General features: G+C 33.1%; 2 protein-coding genes across 7 annotated transcripts; one reads left to right on the forward strand and one right to left on the reverse strand.

Moving 5' to 3' along the window:
• Nucleotides 1-1,707: 1,707 nt before the first annotated feature.
• Nucleotides 1,708-7,824, forward strand: LOC107920663 (endoplasmic reticulum-Golgi intermediate compartment protein 3). Of its 4 annotated transcripts, none has more exons than XM_016850476.2 (14): nucleotides 1,708-1,887; nucleotides 2,090-2,271; nucleotides 2,753-2,826; nucleotides 3,124-3,207; nucleotides 3,317-3,397; nucleotides 4,409-4,489; nucleotides 5,093-5,185; nucleotides 5,389-5,568; nucleotides 5,707-5,774; nucleotides 5,918-5,969; nucleotides 6,239-6,292; nucleotides 6,392-6,484; nucleotides 7,164-7,230; nucleotides 7,420-7,824. In XM_016850476.2, the coding sequence occupies exons 2-14, from the start codon at nucleotides 2,127-2,129 to the stop codon at nucleotides 7,509-7,511; spliced, it is 1,164 nt and encodes a 387-aa protein (XP_016705965.2). In that variant the 5' UTR covers nucleotides 1,708-1,887; nucleotides 2,090-2,126; the 3' UTR covers nucleotides 7,512-7,824. The 4 variants fall into 4 exon arrangements, with proteins under 4 accessions (XP_016705965.2, XP_016705964.2, XP_016705963.2 ...); XM_016850475.2 differs by having other exon boundaries at nucleotides 1,711-1,887; nucleotides 2,045-2,271; XM_016850474.2 differs by having other exon boundaries at nucleotides 1,727-2,271.
• A 971-nt stretch (nucleotides 7,825-8,795) lies between these two features.
• Nucleotides 8,796-13,112, reverse strand: LOC107920513 (3',5'-nucleoside bisphosphate phosphatase). 3 transcript variants are annotated; one of them, XM_016850257.2, is made up of 6 exons: nucleotides 12,977-13,112; nucleotides 12,412-12,813; nucleotides 10,358-10,482; nucleotides 9,898-10,209; nucleotides 9,627-9,796; nucleotides 8,796-9,397 (listed from the first exon to the last, which is right to left on the reverse strand). In XM_016850257.2, exons 2-6 carry the CDS (start codon nucleotides 12,763-12,765, stop codon nucleotides 8,982-8,984), a joined length of 1,377 nt encoding a protein of 458 aa, XP_016705746.2. In that variant the 5' UTR covers nucleotides 12,766-12,813; nucleotides 12,977-13,112; the 3' UTR covers nucleotides 8,796-8,981. The 3 variants fall into 3 exon arrangements, with proteins under 3 accessions (XP_016705746.2, XP_016705745.2, XP_040966096.1); XM_016850256.2 differs by having other exon boundaries at nucleotides 12,412-13,052; XM_041110162.1 differs by lacking the exon at nucleotides 12,977-13,112 and having other exon boundaries at nucleotides 10,358-10,501; nucleotides 12,412-12,543.
• Nucleotides 13,113-13,697: the final 585 nt, after the last annotated feature.

Raw genomic sequence — 13,697 nt, forward strand, 5'->3', positions numbered from 1 at the left:
CAACTTAGCTAACAAATGTCTCTAAAATAGTAGCAAAATTAACAATAAACTAAGAGTTGTACATTAGCAATATAATAGTAAAATGATATCAAAATAACAAAAAATAATATGGAAAAAATTGTAGTCAAATTCAAGTCAAGCCCAGACAAAAAAATTATTACTTAAGATCCAGCCCGTTTAGAAAATGGGTCTTACTCTTTATCTAAACCGTTTTTTAAACTTATATTTTTACTTAAATCATTTCACCTTTTTAACTAGCCTTGAGTCGCTCCACCCATGATAAATTCTACAACGCATCAACAACAAAAAAATAACAAAAAAAAAGCGTTAATGAAACTATATTTTGTATGAAGGAAAAAGTTGGAAAACGTGTAAAAGAAGTGCAATAAATTAAACAAGGAACAAAAAACCAAGACTACTAACAAATTACAAGTTGGGACAATAATCTTTTCCTAAATTGTGAAACAATGCCATAAAGCAGTACATTTATATAAACAGGACAAATTCCTTTCTTTCTTTTGTCACAAGAATTTTCACAAACGCTTTTGTTTGAGAAATATAAACACAGAAAATCAGTGTTCTTCATTCTGCCAACAAAACCCGATTAGGAAAGGTGTGGATGTTTTCTTTTCTCTCAGGAATTTTAGTGGGATAAATAGATATTTAGTCCTAAATTTGGTGATTTTTCTCAACTTACTCCTTGAATTTTTCTTATTCACATTACTTTTAAAATTTGACAACTTTTCCTAATTTTAATCTATGTGATAATGTGGGATTAAAATTGGAAAAAAGTTACAAATTTCCAAGGCTATTATGGACAAAAAGTAAATTGTTTTATTTTATCTATTTATTTATGGTTAGTTATGATTTTGTTAGTTTACTATGCTCAAATTAGTTGTTAATGGTAGGTTTCTCCTATCGTATTAACATATTTTATACTTATTTAAACTGGATTTAACTAAAAATATATATCTCAAATTTTACTAAAACATGTTCATATTTTTTTAATGCTTACATTATTATATTATATGTTGTTAAAATTTTAATTTATTTGTTAAAGCCTAAGTCCAACTCTTATCTTAAATGTACTTAGTTTCTCTCTTTTTCTTGGGGGCTTAACATTTTTGTCGAAATCATCGACAAGATTTCAAGCTTAAGTAGAGGTAGTTCAGACTTTAAACAGGTTTTAGCTCAAATTTGAGATTTATTCTTGATACTTTGATTTGATATAATTTAGTTTTTTACTTTTATAATATCATTAATTAGTGATATTTTTTATAATGTCATTAGTTAGTTGAAAGACCATTTTGATTAAAATGCTGATGTACAGCGACGAACTAGAAAACTTTTTAGCGGGCTGAAATTAATTTATAATTTTTACAATAGTAAAAATAAAATTTCATCATTATAATAATCTATATCTTTATAATTTTTAAAAGATTAAATCAATTTATTATTATTATTAGGGGGTTAAATTATAATTTTACCTTTATTAATTTAAAATTTTAAAAATTTTAAAAGATTTAAATGAAAAGGTTTTCATTTTAGGGTACCGCCCCCTGCCAGCCCCCTTGCTGGTGTAAATATTAAAATAGTTAATAGTGTTAACTTTATGGATTAAATTAAAATTTTAATATAATAAAGGGACTAAAATTAAAAATTACCTTTAGTGGAAATTAGTAAAAAAGAATAAATCTCCGGGAAGAAGGAAAGAACAATTCCCAAATATGAATGCGGTTCGACATTTTAACACATCAAATTGGACTTTTGACCCATTTGATTGCACTCCATGATTGATGCCCATTTATGTAAATTCACTGAAACTAGTACCAGAGGGTAGCCTTTGACGACGGCCTCTCTCTCACTCTCTCTCCTTCTGGCTTTCTCGTAAGCGCCGCCGTCTTCAAAATAAAAATAAAAATAAAACCCAACCTTTAATTGGATTAGCATCTTTTTCTTTCTGTACATAGTAATTTATTTAGTTATTTTCTTATAAAAACACAAGCAAACATATAATTTAGACCAAATTTTTTTCTTTCTTTAGAGGGTTTCAAAGCTTGGGGATCTTTGTTTTTTGGTTTCTGTTTAGTGTTTTTTTTCCGACGCCGGAGAAAAAGGGGTTAGCCATGAAGAACACCGTCTTAAGCAAGCTACGGAATTTAGACGCCTACCCGAAAGTCAATGAAGATTTCTTCACCCGTTCACTTTCCGGTGGCATTATCACCCTTGTCTCTTCTCTTGCCATACTCTTACTCGTCTTTTCCGAATTCAGTAAGTCAATCTTTTGTTCTATTTCTTTTGATTTTCTTTATGAAAATGAACATTACAATTTTGGGTTGTTCTTATATTTATATATGCAAATTTGAGGTTGATCTTATTTTTGCATATGCAAATTCGGGTCGTTTTAATTTTTGTATGTATATATAACTTTACAAATTTGGGTTTTTTTTTTTGTGCGTGTGTGTGTGTTCAATTGAAAGGTAAGATCTTTGAGTAAGTGAGTATAAAAGTTTTTGTACAAATGTAGATACAGGTATTTTAGAAGCTACATTAATTGCCTTTTATATTTGGTCTTTCACTTAAGGTGTTAATTTTATAAGCAATTAACTGGAAGTTAAGCAACTTAGACTAGAATGAAATCCTCATTATATGTTTTTAATACAAAATTATAACTTTGTTGTTGGGGCCTGGTGATGTTTAATTCTTCTATCATGAGTATTGTGATTATGTGGACTGCTTTTTTCTTTTGCAGGATTGTACCTGCACACCGCTACGGAGACGAAGCTATTGGTGGATACTTCAAGAGGGGAAACCTTACGCATAAATGTAACCATCTCTCTTCCCACTTGTTGTTAAACGACTTTCCTGGGTTCATATTTCGAATTTGTTGACTTCTAAAAGTTAGTTCTATACGTTGTTTCAAGTTTATGTCTTGTGTGTGCGTTATCATAATATTTTTTAAAACTTTCTACTTGATCTACTACTGATGCGGAATGCTCAAAGCAAATGTTAGAGCCTTTTATGTTGAAAATTTTTCATGTTTGTTTGTTTTCGTGGTTTAAATGTATTAGTAAAACAATAGTTGATGCTTTGTTTACACCCCATTTCTGTTTGGACTGGCAGTTTGATGTCACTTTTCCTGCAATTCCCTGTTCGATACTCAGTGTTGATGCTATGGATATCAGTGGCGAGCAACATCTTGACATAGTATGTGCAGTGCAGCAGATGCTCAGATGATTATTGCTCACTGTTTTAACTGTTTATTTTGATTTATTTTAACTGCTTCCATTCGTGAACTTGCAATGTCTATGTGCAGAAACATGATATAATTAAGAAAAGAATCAATACTAACGGTGATGTGATAGAATCCAAGCCAGATGGTATAGGAGCACCAAAGGTATTTGAAATATAATTCTTTAGCCCTTCTTGTTTGCATTTGCATTTCTTGGTTTTGAAGCATGACTTGCCTTTAATAGAAATTATTTATGTACCGTAGAATGATGTGTTACAAGGTTGTCAATTTGCTAGATAGGAACAATTGAAAGATATAAAGTATTAAAAAGAAAGTGAAGACATGATTTTTAATATTCGAAGGGAAGTTTTTTGTGCTTCCTAATACAACTATAGTTGAGGCACATGATCAAATAGTGTGAAGTTCTTCTAGGCAAAGATAATGAGCTTTTTGCCAAACATATTCCACCAATAGGCTATGTAGCTTAGTTTTTAAGGAAAGTTGGAGATATCAAAGAATTCTAAAATAGTCTTCTATGCCTCATGAGTGTGTATCTGTTAATCCTCAGTGCCATTTAACTTGGTAAGAGAAGATAAGAAACTGGAAACAATGGACTATTATCTATGTTTTAGTATTATATTTCTATTTAAGAAAAGAGAGAATATAAGTTTTTAAGTTCTAATGCATATCGGCTGTTTTAGAACAGATCTACCAGCAGCAGTCCCCGTGGTGACTGAAAATTTTTAAGTAATGGTTCGAAGTTCAGAATCGAGAAGATGTTGAAAACTTTTGTTTTTTCTTAAAGGTTCCTCTGGGTTTAGATTTTGAAGGTAAAACACGAGGAAAAGTAAAAATAAACATGCAAGAAAGAAAGACGAGGTTTTCAGGCTTATTCTGTTAACCAGTAAGGAAAGATAGCAGCTTTAGGATGCTAATCTTATCTGAGTGTTTAATTGTTAATTACTGGTCATACATGTGACGGGTATACTTTTGCACTAAGGACCCTTAGTAAGATGTTGCAATCTCCTTTACCCTAAGTTTCTGACATATTGGCATTTGATGGTATCACTCCTTAATTAAATAGTCTTCTTCGTATTTCTTTTTACTTGTTTATGTCATTAACTCTATTTGGTTTGTTTTGGCCTAATTCATTTTTCTTCTTCTTTTTTCTTTCAGATTGAGAAACCTCTGCAGAGACATGGTGGCAGGCTTGAACAAAATGAGACATATTGTGGTTCGTGCTTTGGTGCAGAGCAGGTATGTGCTATATCTAGAAGTCCTTATCTCTTTCTCACTCTGTTATTGGAGCATGTTGAGTAACATCAATTAAATGGATGACTGGTAATTGGCTGGAAAACTTTCATGAGATATTCAAGAAACTATTTATTGCTCTAAAACCAGGATACTTGTTTTTTGTGATTGTTACATTAATTTGTAGTTTATTTCTCTAAATTTGTCTCTGCTATACATGTGAACCTCTTGTTATTGTATTAAAATTAAAGATCATGGAGAAACTACAACATTCTATGTGAAATACAAATCGACTCTAGAACAACCTAGTGTTTTCTTAAAAAGTTGGCGATACTAGAAACGATAATTAGGAAAAGTATACTTCATATATCAGCTTTTTTCACCCTTTGGGAGCTAAATTCCCCTTAAGTTAATCTTTGTGCAGTTTGTAAATCTTTACTTCTGGCTTATCCTTGAAGACACTACTGAAATTAGTATGATAAAATGATGTTAAGGTTGCTATACAAGCTTAACTGGAATGCTTATCCCATATGTAACATCCTTGCTAATTATTTTATTGTTTGCATACCACTTATGAAAGGTTTTCTCTTTTCCTTCACTATGGTGCAGTCAGATGATGACTGTTGTAACTCCTGCGAAGAGGTTCGTGACGCATATCGTCGAAAAGGGTGGGCAATGACTAATGCAGACTTGATTGACCAGGTTTCTTTGCAAGTTCTTTCCTTGAGTATTGTTTTGGTGCTGTTTGGTATTTATGTACTGCATGTGCTAAGAATTGATGGGATCTTATATTTTGGAAAATTTTCATCCTCTTGCTCCCTACAACAGGAAAACAAATTGAACTTTCTGTCTTGATATTTCTCGGTTTTTACTCTCTTTTGTTTTTTTTCTTTTCTGCTGTCCAGTGCAAAAGAGAAGGCTTTTTCGAAAGGATAAAAGAGCAGGAGGGTGAAGGATGCAATGTTCAAGGATCTCTTGAAGTTAATAGGGTTGCTGGAAATTTTCATTTTGCACCTGGCAAAACTTTTCATCAGTCGAACATTTTCTTTGATGACTTGATGTCTGTCCATAAGGACAGTTACAATGTGAGACTCATCTTTGTATTTGAGTTCCATTTTTTAATGGAACTGTTATGTGCTGATATATATATTTATATATATGCCTTACATTTGTTACAAATTTTGAATGGTACTGATACTTTATATTTGTGGTGTACAACATAGATAAGTCACAGAATCAATAGGTTAGCTTTTGGTGAATACTTCCCGGGTGTGGTAAATCCTCTTGATGGGTAATAGTTCTTTCTTTTTCTTCATGGCACTCTCACTCTTTAAAGACTTATTTATTCTTTCGGTATGTTCCTTTTCAATATGAAAGTGAAACCAAATGCAAGTACTAAAATTTTTTAATGGTTATTTCATATCACTATTTTAGGGGACATTGGACCCATGAAACCTCAAATGGGATGTACCAGTACTTCATCAAGGTTGGTATTTTGAAGTATCTATGAATGTTCCTTGTTTTTAAGCTCTTTTATTGGCAGATTAACATTATCCTGCGACTTCACTGTCATTTTCATGCCAATGGCAGTAGGTTGGGGGAATCAGTTTTGGAAAAGAATGAAAAAATTTTAGAGTATTGATATCTCTCACATACATGGAAAAGAATGAAAAAATTTTAGAGTATTGATATCTCTCACATACATGGAGCCAATGCACGGACTTGTCTCAACCAATATCTTGTTTAATATTGCAGGTTGTACCCACAATATATACTGACATTAGAGGCCGCACTGTTAACTCGAATCAGGTACTGCTTGAAAGTTGGCACATTGAGAATAAGAATCACATTTTTTTATCATATATATAGCATCATGTTCTGAGATTTGCTAGCATTCCTATTGCACAGTATTCCGTGACGGAGCATTTCAAGGATTTGGAGTACATTAGCCCTAATTCTCAACCTGGAGTTTTCTTCTACTATGACTTTTCTCCGATCAAGGTAGGTTCCTTTCATGTTCAACAAGGTATCTGTAGTGTAGTTTCATGACGATATAGGTAATTTCTGCTGTCAGTAGAATCTTTTTTTTATTCTCCATATTGTTTGTTTATGTTACTTTGACTTGGAGGTGTGGGTCGGGTATGGATATGTCTTACACAAGCATGTTCAATTTCTTTCAAGCTTTTCCATATTTTTGAGGGCCCTTGGAGGTATGATATCCTGATATTCATGTCCGGATTTTGTCAGACATGAGTACTTAAAGAAAAATGAGAAGTCGAGCCGCATAGTTGCTTTTCATTTTGTCGTCTTGTCTCGTGTTTGGTTTGTTTTAAGTTGTTTTCTTACTTTCTCTTCACTTGAACCCTAAAACCTTAGATAAACATGGTAGTCTGCGTATATTGGAAAGTCTCTTGTGCTTTGCCTGCTTAAAGCTTCATGGTAGTCCTTGTTGCAAGGTTTTTGGTTTCCCTCTGTTATTTTTATATACATCTTTCCTCACCGTTCACATGCATAGGACCCGATCAGAGTCCAGAAGCTGATACATTTGAATGGTGATTAAAGATATGCATCGAAAAGTAAGAGAGGGAAACATAATCTAATGTTGATTTGCTAAAGATATTAACTTAAAAACATCTAGAAAAACACGGTATAACATCACATTTCGTTTTTCCTTGTGCAGGTCACTTTTAAGGAGGAGCATAGTTCATTTTTGCACTTCATTACCAATATCTGTGCTGTAATCGGAGGTACTATCATTACTATTCACTATATTTTCCTACTTGAATGTCAGATATTTGTGGACGGTTGGTGATATTATCATACTATGTCCGAATATGTATCGTGTAAGAGTAGTTTAGAAAAAAAAACGAAGACTTGTAATATAATTATTCATGACTGAACCTAGTCCTAATGCGATTGTATTACTTCCCATTCAGGTATCTTCACAGTCGCAGGGATAATCGACACGTTCGTATACCATGGTCAAAGAAGGATGAAGAAAAAGATGGAAATTGGAAAATTCAGATAATTTTGTCTGCACGTTTATTCCCACACACGACCTTGGCTTTCGACACGATAGTTTTTCTTGGTTTTCAACACGATAGTTCTTTTTCTTTTCCGATGGTTCGGATGCTAAATTGTTGGTGCTTTCATAGGGATCCATCCATGCTGCTGTTTTATTCCGAAGAGTGTATGACATTGGTCCTTCAAATCATTGCTGAAATTGTCTGGTTTGCCCCATATATTAGAGTCTTAAAGAGAATATAATTTATCTATGCACTTGTAATTTGTAATTGATTTTTCTTGTTTTAATTCTTATTAACACCAAGCAGTTTCTAAAATTATTGCATATTTTGTCTGAAACTTTTCTCTACCAATACTATTTAATGGCAACACCAAAAAAACTTAATAATATATTAATATACCTATTCTTATTATTCACTTAATGATTTGTGCAAATTTAGTTTCTCTAATTTTTTGCTCAAAATTGGTTTTTCTGCTTTTCGATTTGCTGCTCAACTTATTAAAAGATTAGGTACAATTGCAAATTTAGCTCCTCAATTTTTATAGTTTTTGTCAATTTGATCCTTACTCTTTTTATTTTTGTTTTAATTATTAGAAAATGGAAAAAGAACGCTTAAGAATAAACTCATAATCAATTGAATAATGATTTCTTAAAAATAATTTAATTTCTGATTGAATAATAATTATGAGTTTATTCTTAAGTAATTGAAAATTTAATTTTCTTAAAAATAACTTTGAAGGATTCCCTCTCTTTCCACTCCTTGCTTTCTTTTTGAATATTCCCTGTACTTTCGTGACTTCTCTAGTAACCGAAATTATTTGACAAAACCTTCATCCTTTCTTCTTCTTTTTTAACTTGAAACCCCAAAAGGGAAAAAAATCATGTCCCTTTTCTTGTATGGCTTTTATCGATTTTCCAAATAGCTATAACCTCCTTGGTGTGAGGACCTTAACATCCGGTGCAATACCATTTTTATTAAAGGTTATTTTACGATCTAGATTCAATTATTTCGTTGTTATTATAAGTGACTTAAGTTATTAAAAATTAAAGTTAAATGATGTAATTTAATTAAATCAAAAGTTTGATTTATTTGAAAATTTAAAATTAAAATTAAAAATTTATAATGTAAATTATAGTTAATAGTAGGGTTTTTTTTGGCACGGGAATATTTTATCATTTTTAAATATATATTTTTAAAAAAATTAATAATTAAAGAAAATAAAAATAATAGAGATATTAGTGAACTTCTAGAGAGCAAAGCATTAGAACAAAAAATAAGGCAAGATATAGATGGTACATGGTTTATAATTAGGCAATAAAACCAAAAATACACACGGGTTGAATCACCAAATATGATTAGTTCTAGTTCAGATTTTAACAAAACCAAAGGAATATGCCACTCGCTCTTTATCTTTGCAACAATGGCAAGAATCAAATGGTACCTAATCTCTTTTTTTTCCCTCCAATCAAGTACTATTTGGTCTCTATAGGAACTTGAACTCCACTGAGGTTGATCGTAGCATGGGAAAGCTTCAACCTAATGGCCTCGAATTCATCATTCTGCTGTTCTTCGGCAGTCAACCACGATGCTAAACAACGATCAATCAAGTCCTTGCCACAACTCAAGGGAGTACTTCCCTTGAAACTGCCCATCCTTGTAAATCTGGCTATCTTGGCGAAGTTTGTATCAGAGGGTTCCTTTGCATAACCCTCTAGAATGTCCTTAATGGCACTGCACCAGATAGGTCGAGCTACCTTAAGAAAGTCGTGCAGAACCACCACTGGAAGGTTCACGCTTCCTAGTTCGGACTCACCATGGCCACCTCTCCCATGATAATCTGACCCTCCAAGCTTCAGAAGGTTGTACGTATCCGCTAAGTCATTGTATGCTGTAAAGTGTAAACCCAAAAGACGTAAAAAGCTTTTAACTAGCAGCAGTCTTGGATCATCTTTGCCTAAAGCAAATATGCAATTATGCAGGTGTAGAATCTAATTGTGCAACTGTATGAAAATAATGGAGCATTACCATGAGCATGATTCTAATTTTTTTTTGTCCAAGTTCGTAAATGAAAACATGCTGATGTTAAAGAAAGGATATTAAGACAGCAAATCTAATACCTGCCAGTCTTCCATCACTTCTATAAACCTCCATTCCGTGAAGGCCTGCATCTTTTAACCGTCTTATGATAGGAATCGGGTTTTTTAGTGCCCAAGGATGAGCGAGAACTGCTAAACCCCCGGTTTCACATATCAGCTGCACTGCTTCTTCTGCAAGAGGCTCGCTTCCTCTGTAACAAGGACCAAAACAAATTCTTCATAAATCATCACCAAACGTGAAGAAATATGCATTGAACATGTTAAGCAGGAAAAGATACAAAGAAAAGATTACGTGGAATAAGCAGGTCCTCCATCATATAAATATCTTGCAAAAGCTTGCTTTAGATTCTCCACATAACCTGCTTCAACCATAGCTCGAGCCACATGCAATCTCCCAGGAGCCACTCCCTTGCCTGCAATCTTTGTAACATGCTCCCACTTAAGAGGTAGCTTGAGTTTATTGAGTTTCAAAACCATGTCCTTAGCACGTACGTAACGTCCCTCCCTTATGTTAGCCAATAATTTATCCAGCTCCTCGTACCTCGTGGGCCCACAGCTGCTGTAATATGCAAGGATGTGCACTGGTTCCTCCATTTCAGGATTTCTGCTTTTGAATCAATAAATGAAACATAAGAGGTGTAGAAATACACAGAAAACAACCAAACAATATGCGAGCCACTTCTACGACTGATTCTACAAATAAAATATTTTTTTTTCATTTACGATGATAATTGTATTAATCAAACAAGAACCTTGGAGAGAATATGGTGCTGATCTCAACACCGGGGATTATCTTGATACCGAATCTGCGAGCAGCTTCTACAGCTTCGGTGATTCCAGACATTGTATCATGATCTGTCAGAGCAAGAACTTTCACCTGTTCTGAACACAATATGCTAATCATATTCCAATTACTTAAAAGGGATTAAAGAATCGATATGTAAAACTGCCAATTTATTCAAAGAAACAGTAGAAAGAAATAAATACGAAGATTACAAAGTTACAATATGTTAGAAATAGATAATTCCACGTAAAGGATCCGTGAATTCTTCCTAAAATACTAGAAATTGGTTTCGTAATTTGCCTTTTATTCTCAAAGTTCAGATATACTTGGGAATTCAAGCTTAATTCAGCCATTCCATAGTGTGTTTCTTCTGTAACAGCTTCCTAGATAAAAATGCCAAAGTTACCAAACCAAAGAAACATAAGTCTGAGTAGTCTATTTTATCAGGACAATAACCGGAAACTACAAACTCAAGCAAAAGGTATATGCACACATACCGAAAACAAACCACACTAGAGACACATACATACATGCATGCATGTGCAAAGGAATTGTTCAAATGCAAAGTCAAAGCAACATTAAACCAAAAAGAGAACAATGTCACAGTAAAAGGGTTGTTAAAACAAAACTGGCTTAAACCAAAAAAAAGAAGAAAATATTTCACTATTCAAAAAGAAGAAAATAAGGCAAATAACATCATTAAAAAACTACCAAAAACCTGTCCTTTTTTCAATTACAGAAACTTCTTTTCTGTTTCTTCAGTCATATGATTGTGTTTGTGTTTAAAAAGAATATGATTAACAGAAGAACCTTTACTGTTAAACATATTAATTTTTGTCACTTGTCATGAATCATTGCTAAGTAGTTTTGACCATTTATGTGCCTAACCTAGAATCTATTTACTTCATAGGTGGAGTAGACCAAGCTTCTACATCCATAACCCTTAACACCCTACTTTGAAATCCCAATCTCACTAACATTTGCAGCTTACTTCTTGCTGGAACTCACCATCAAAATCTATACATTTATAACCCATTTTTCACCATCAATAAACCTCATAAATTTCAGAACTGCAGGTACTAAATAGTATACATTAGCCTTTAAATATGAAAGCAAGAAAAAAAGACCAGCACTAGGAAAAATGAAATTACAAATTTGGAGCAAAAGTGACACATGAAAGTCAGTCTCACCATACTTTTTTTTATAGAAAATCTACAATACTTGGACGTAAGTGTTAGATAGTACAATTTTTTTACTCAAGACAAACAGGAGAATCTGTACTGTTAAACACTAATTTTTGTCACCTGTCATGGGTCATTGCTAAGCAGTTTTGACCTGGATTAGACCAAGCTCCTACATCCATGACCCTGACACCCTCCTTTGAAAATGCCAATCTAACAAATATTTATAGCCACTTCTTGCTACTCACCATCAAAATCTATACATTTATAGCCCATTTTCACCATCAATGAACCACTAACATACAAAGATATGGATCCTCAGAGATTTCATAACTAAAGCTACTAAATAGTATACAGTAGCCTTTAAATTTGTAAGCAACAAAAAAGACTAGCACTAGGAAAAATGAAATTACAAACTTGGAACACAAGTGACAGAAGAAGTCAGTCTACATTACTTTGACTCGGATGGTACAATCATGTCCCATACCTAAACGAATAAATATTTCAAGAAAAATGAGGAATGAGAGCCCTGTAAAAGTATAGGTTTTTAAATGTTAAACAGAAGGCATAGCCATAGTCATAGCCTTCAGTACAGTCACATAGCCTTATGAGTTCAAACCATATAAATCAATCTACAGTTGAATAAAAACAATGTACATCAAGAACAGAATTCCCAACAGATTCACACACAACAAAGTACTATCACTACTATTCTATTTCAGCAATTCAATCAAACACATCATGGGCGGCTATTCATTCATTCATTCAAAAAATCTAAAACCCATATCAGATGTAGATTTATGACAAACAAAAAAAAAAGTACCCAGGCTCTGTGACTCACCCCATTGCCATGAGCTCTCTCAACGAGCTTAGAAGGAGACAAGAACCCATCACTGTGTTTCGAATGGGAATGCAATTCAAACACCATTTTCTCCGTCCCTCTCCCCAAACTCTTTTGCACACCAAAATCATCCACCACCCACGACGATAAACCCGCCGTCGAAGAAGAATTGGGGTGGTGGTGCCGGTCTAAATAAACCCATTCGGTCACCGATTTGAAAGCCGAGGTTTGCTCAGCCGTCATCTTTCTCTTGCTTCCCCCACGCTTCTTCTTCTTGTTCTTCTTCTTGTCTTTTGCTTTGCTGCTGATGTTGTTTTGGCAACTGGGATTGTTGTTATCGCCAAGACCCACCATGGATGAAAGATTTTCTTTGCCTTATTTTCCCTTTTTTTTTGTTGTTTACTATGATCAAAGAGAAAAAGAAAGAGGGATTAGACAAATTGACGTAAAGCGGGACAAGAAAAAGATACAAAAACGGCCAAGACAGAGATGCAGAGAAAGGGGAAGGGGAAGGGTGGGGGACACAGCGTAATGTCCCTTGTATGTCACAGGTGTCCTCTCTTACCTTTGGTCCGACAGGTGTACTTTTGGTTTTTACCTTCTTTTTCAATTTTTATTGAATAATCCATTAATGGAGTTGAAACTTGAACCAGATAACCATGAAAAAAACGGATATAAGATAGAGCGGAAAAGTTAAAAGGTCTAACTGTAGTTGCAGTCCCTCTACGATACTGAAATTTTAGTTTTTAATCTCTCTAGTTTTTACGTCTAAAAATATAAATTTAATTATTAATACTGTTAAAATTATTTATTAAATTTAGATTCGTAACAATGTTTTCTGTTACACCACTAATCAAGTGATTTTTTTAATTTCAAAATGTCGCAACAATAATTTAAACAATGTTAATAATTGAACCTAATTTTTAAAATAAAAAAATATAAGCACTAAATTTTTGAATATAAAAATAAATGGACTAAATTCTAAATATATAAAAAGTACAATGACTTTGAAATATATTTTAACCAATTTGATCTATCTACTTTTTATAATGATATTATTAGTTGGTCTAATCATTTTATTAATTTTTGTACTTTGCCTAAGTTATGTGTCCAAACCAATTTTATTTTTGAAAAAAAATTAAAATTAGTTGTCAATGAAAATTTGGAGTCGCCACCAATCTTTTATTAAAGTGTAATTGGGTCACCTAAAAATAACTTTGGTCTACGAGTTTTAGAAAAACGAATTCGGGAGTCAGTTACGTATGAGGAAGGATTAGCACCCTCGT

The sequence above is a fragment of the Gossypium hirsutum genome, chromosome D13 (assembly GCF_007990345.1).
Source record: "Gossypium hirsutum isolate 1008001.06 chromosome D13, Gossypium_hirsutum_v2.1, whole genome shotgun sequence".
In the NCBI taxonomy this organism is placed as follows: Eukaryota; Viridiplantae; Streptophyta; class Magnoliopsida; order Malvales; family Malvaceae; genus Gossypium; species Gossypium hirsutum.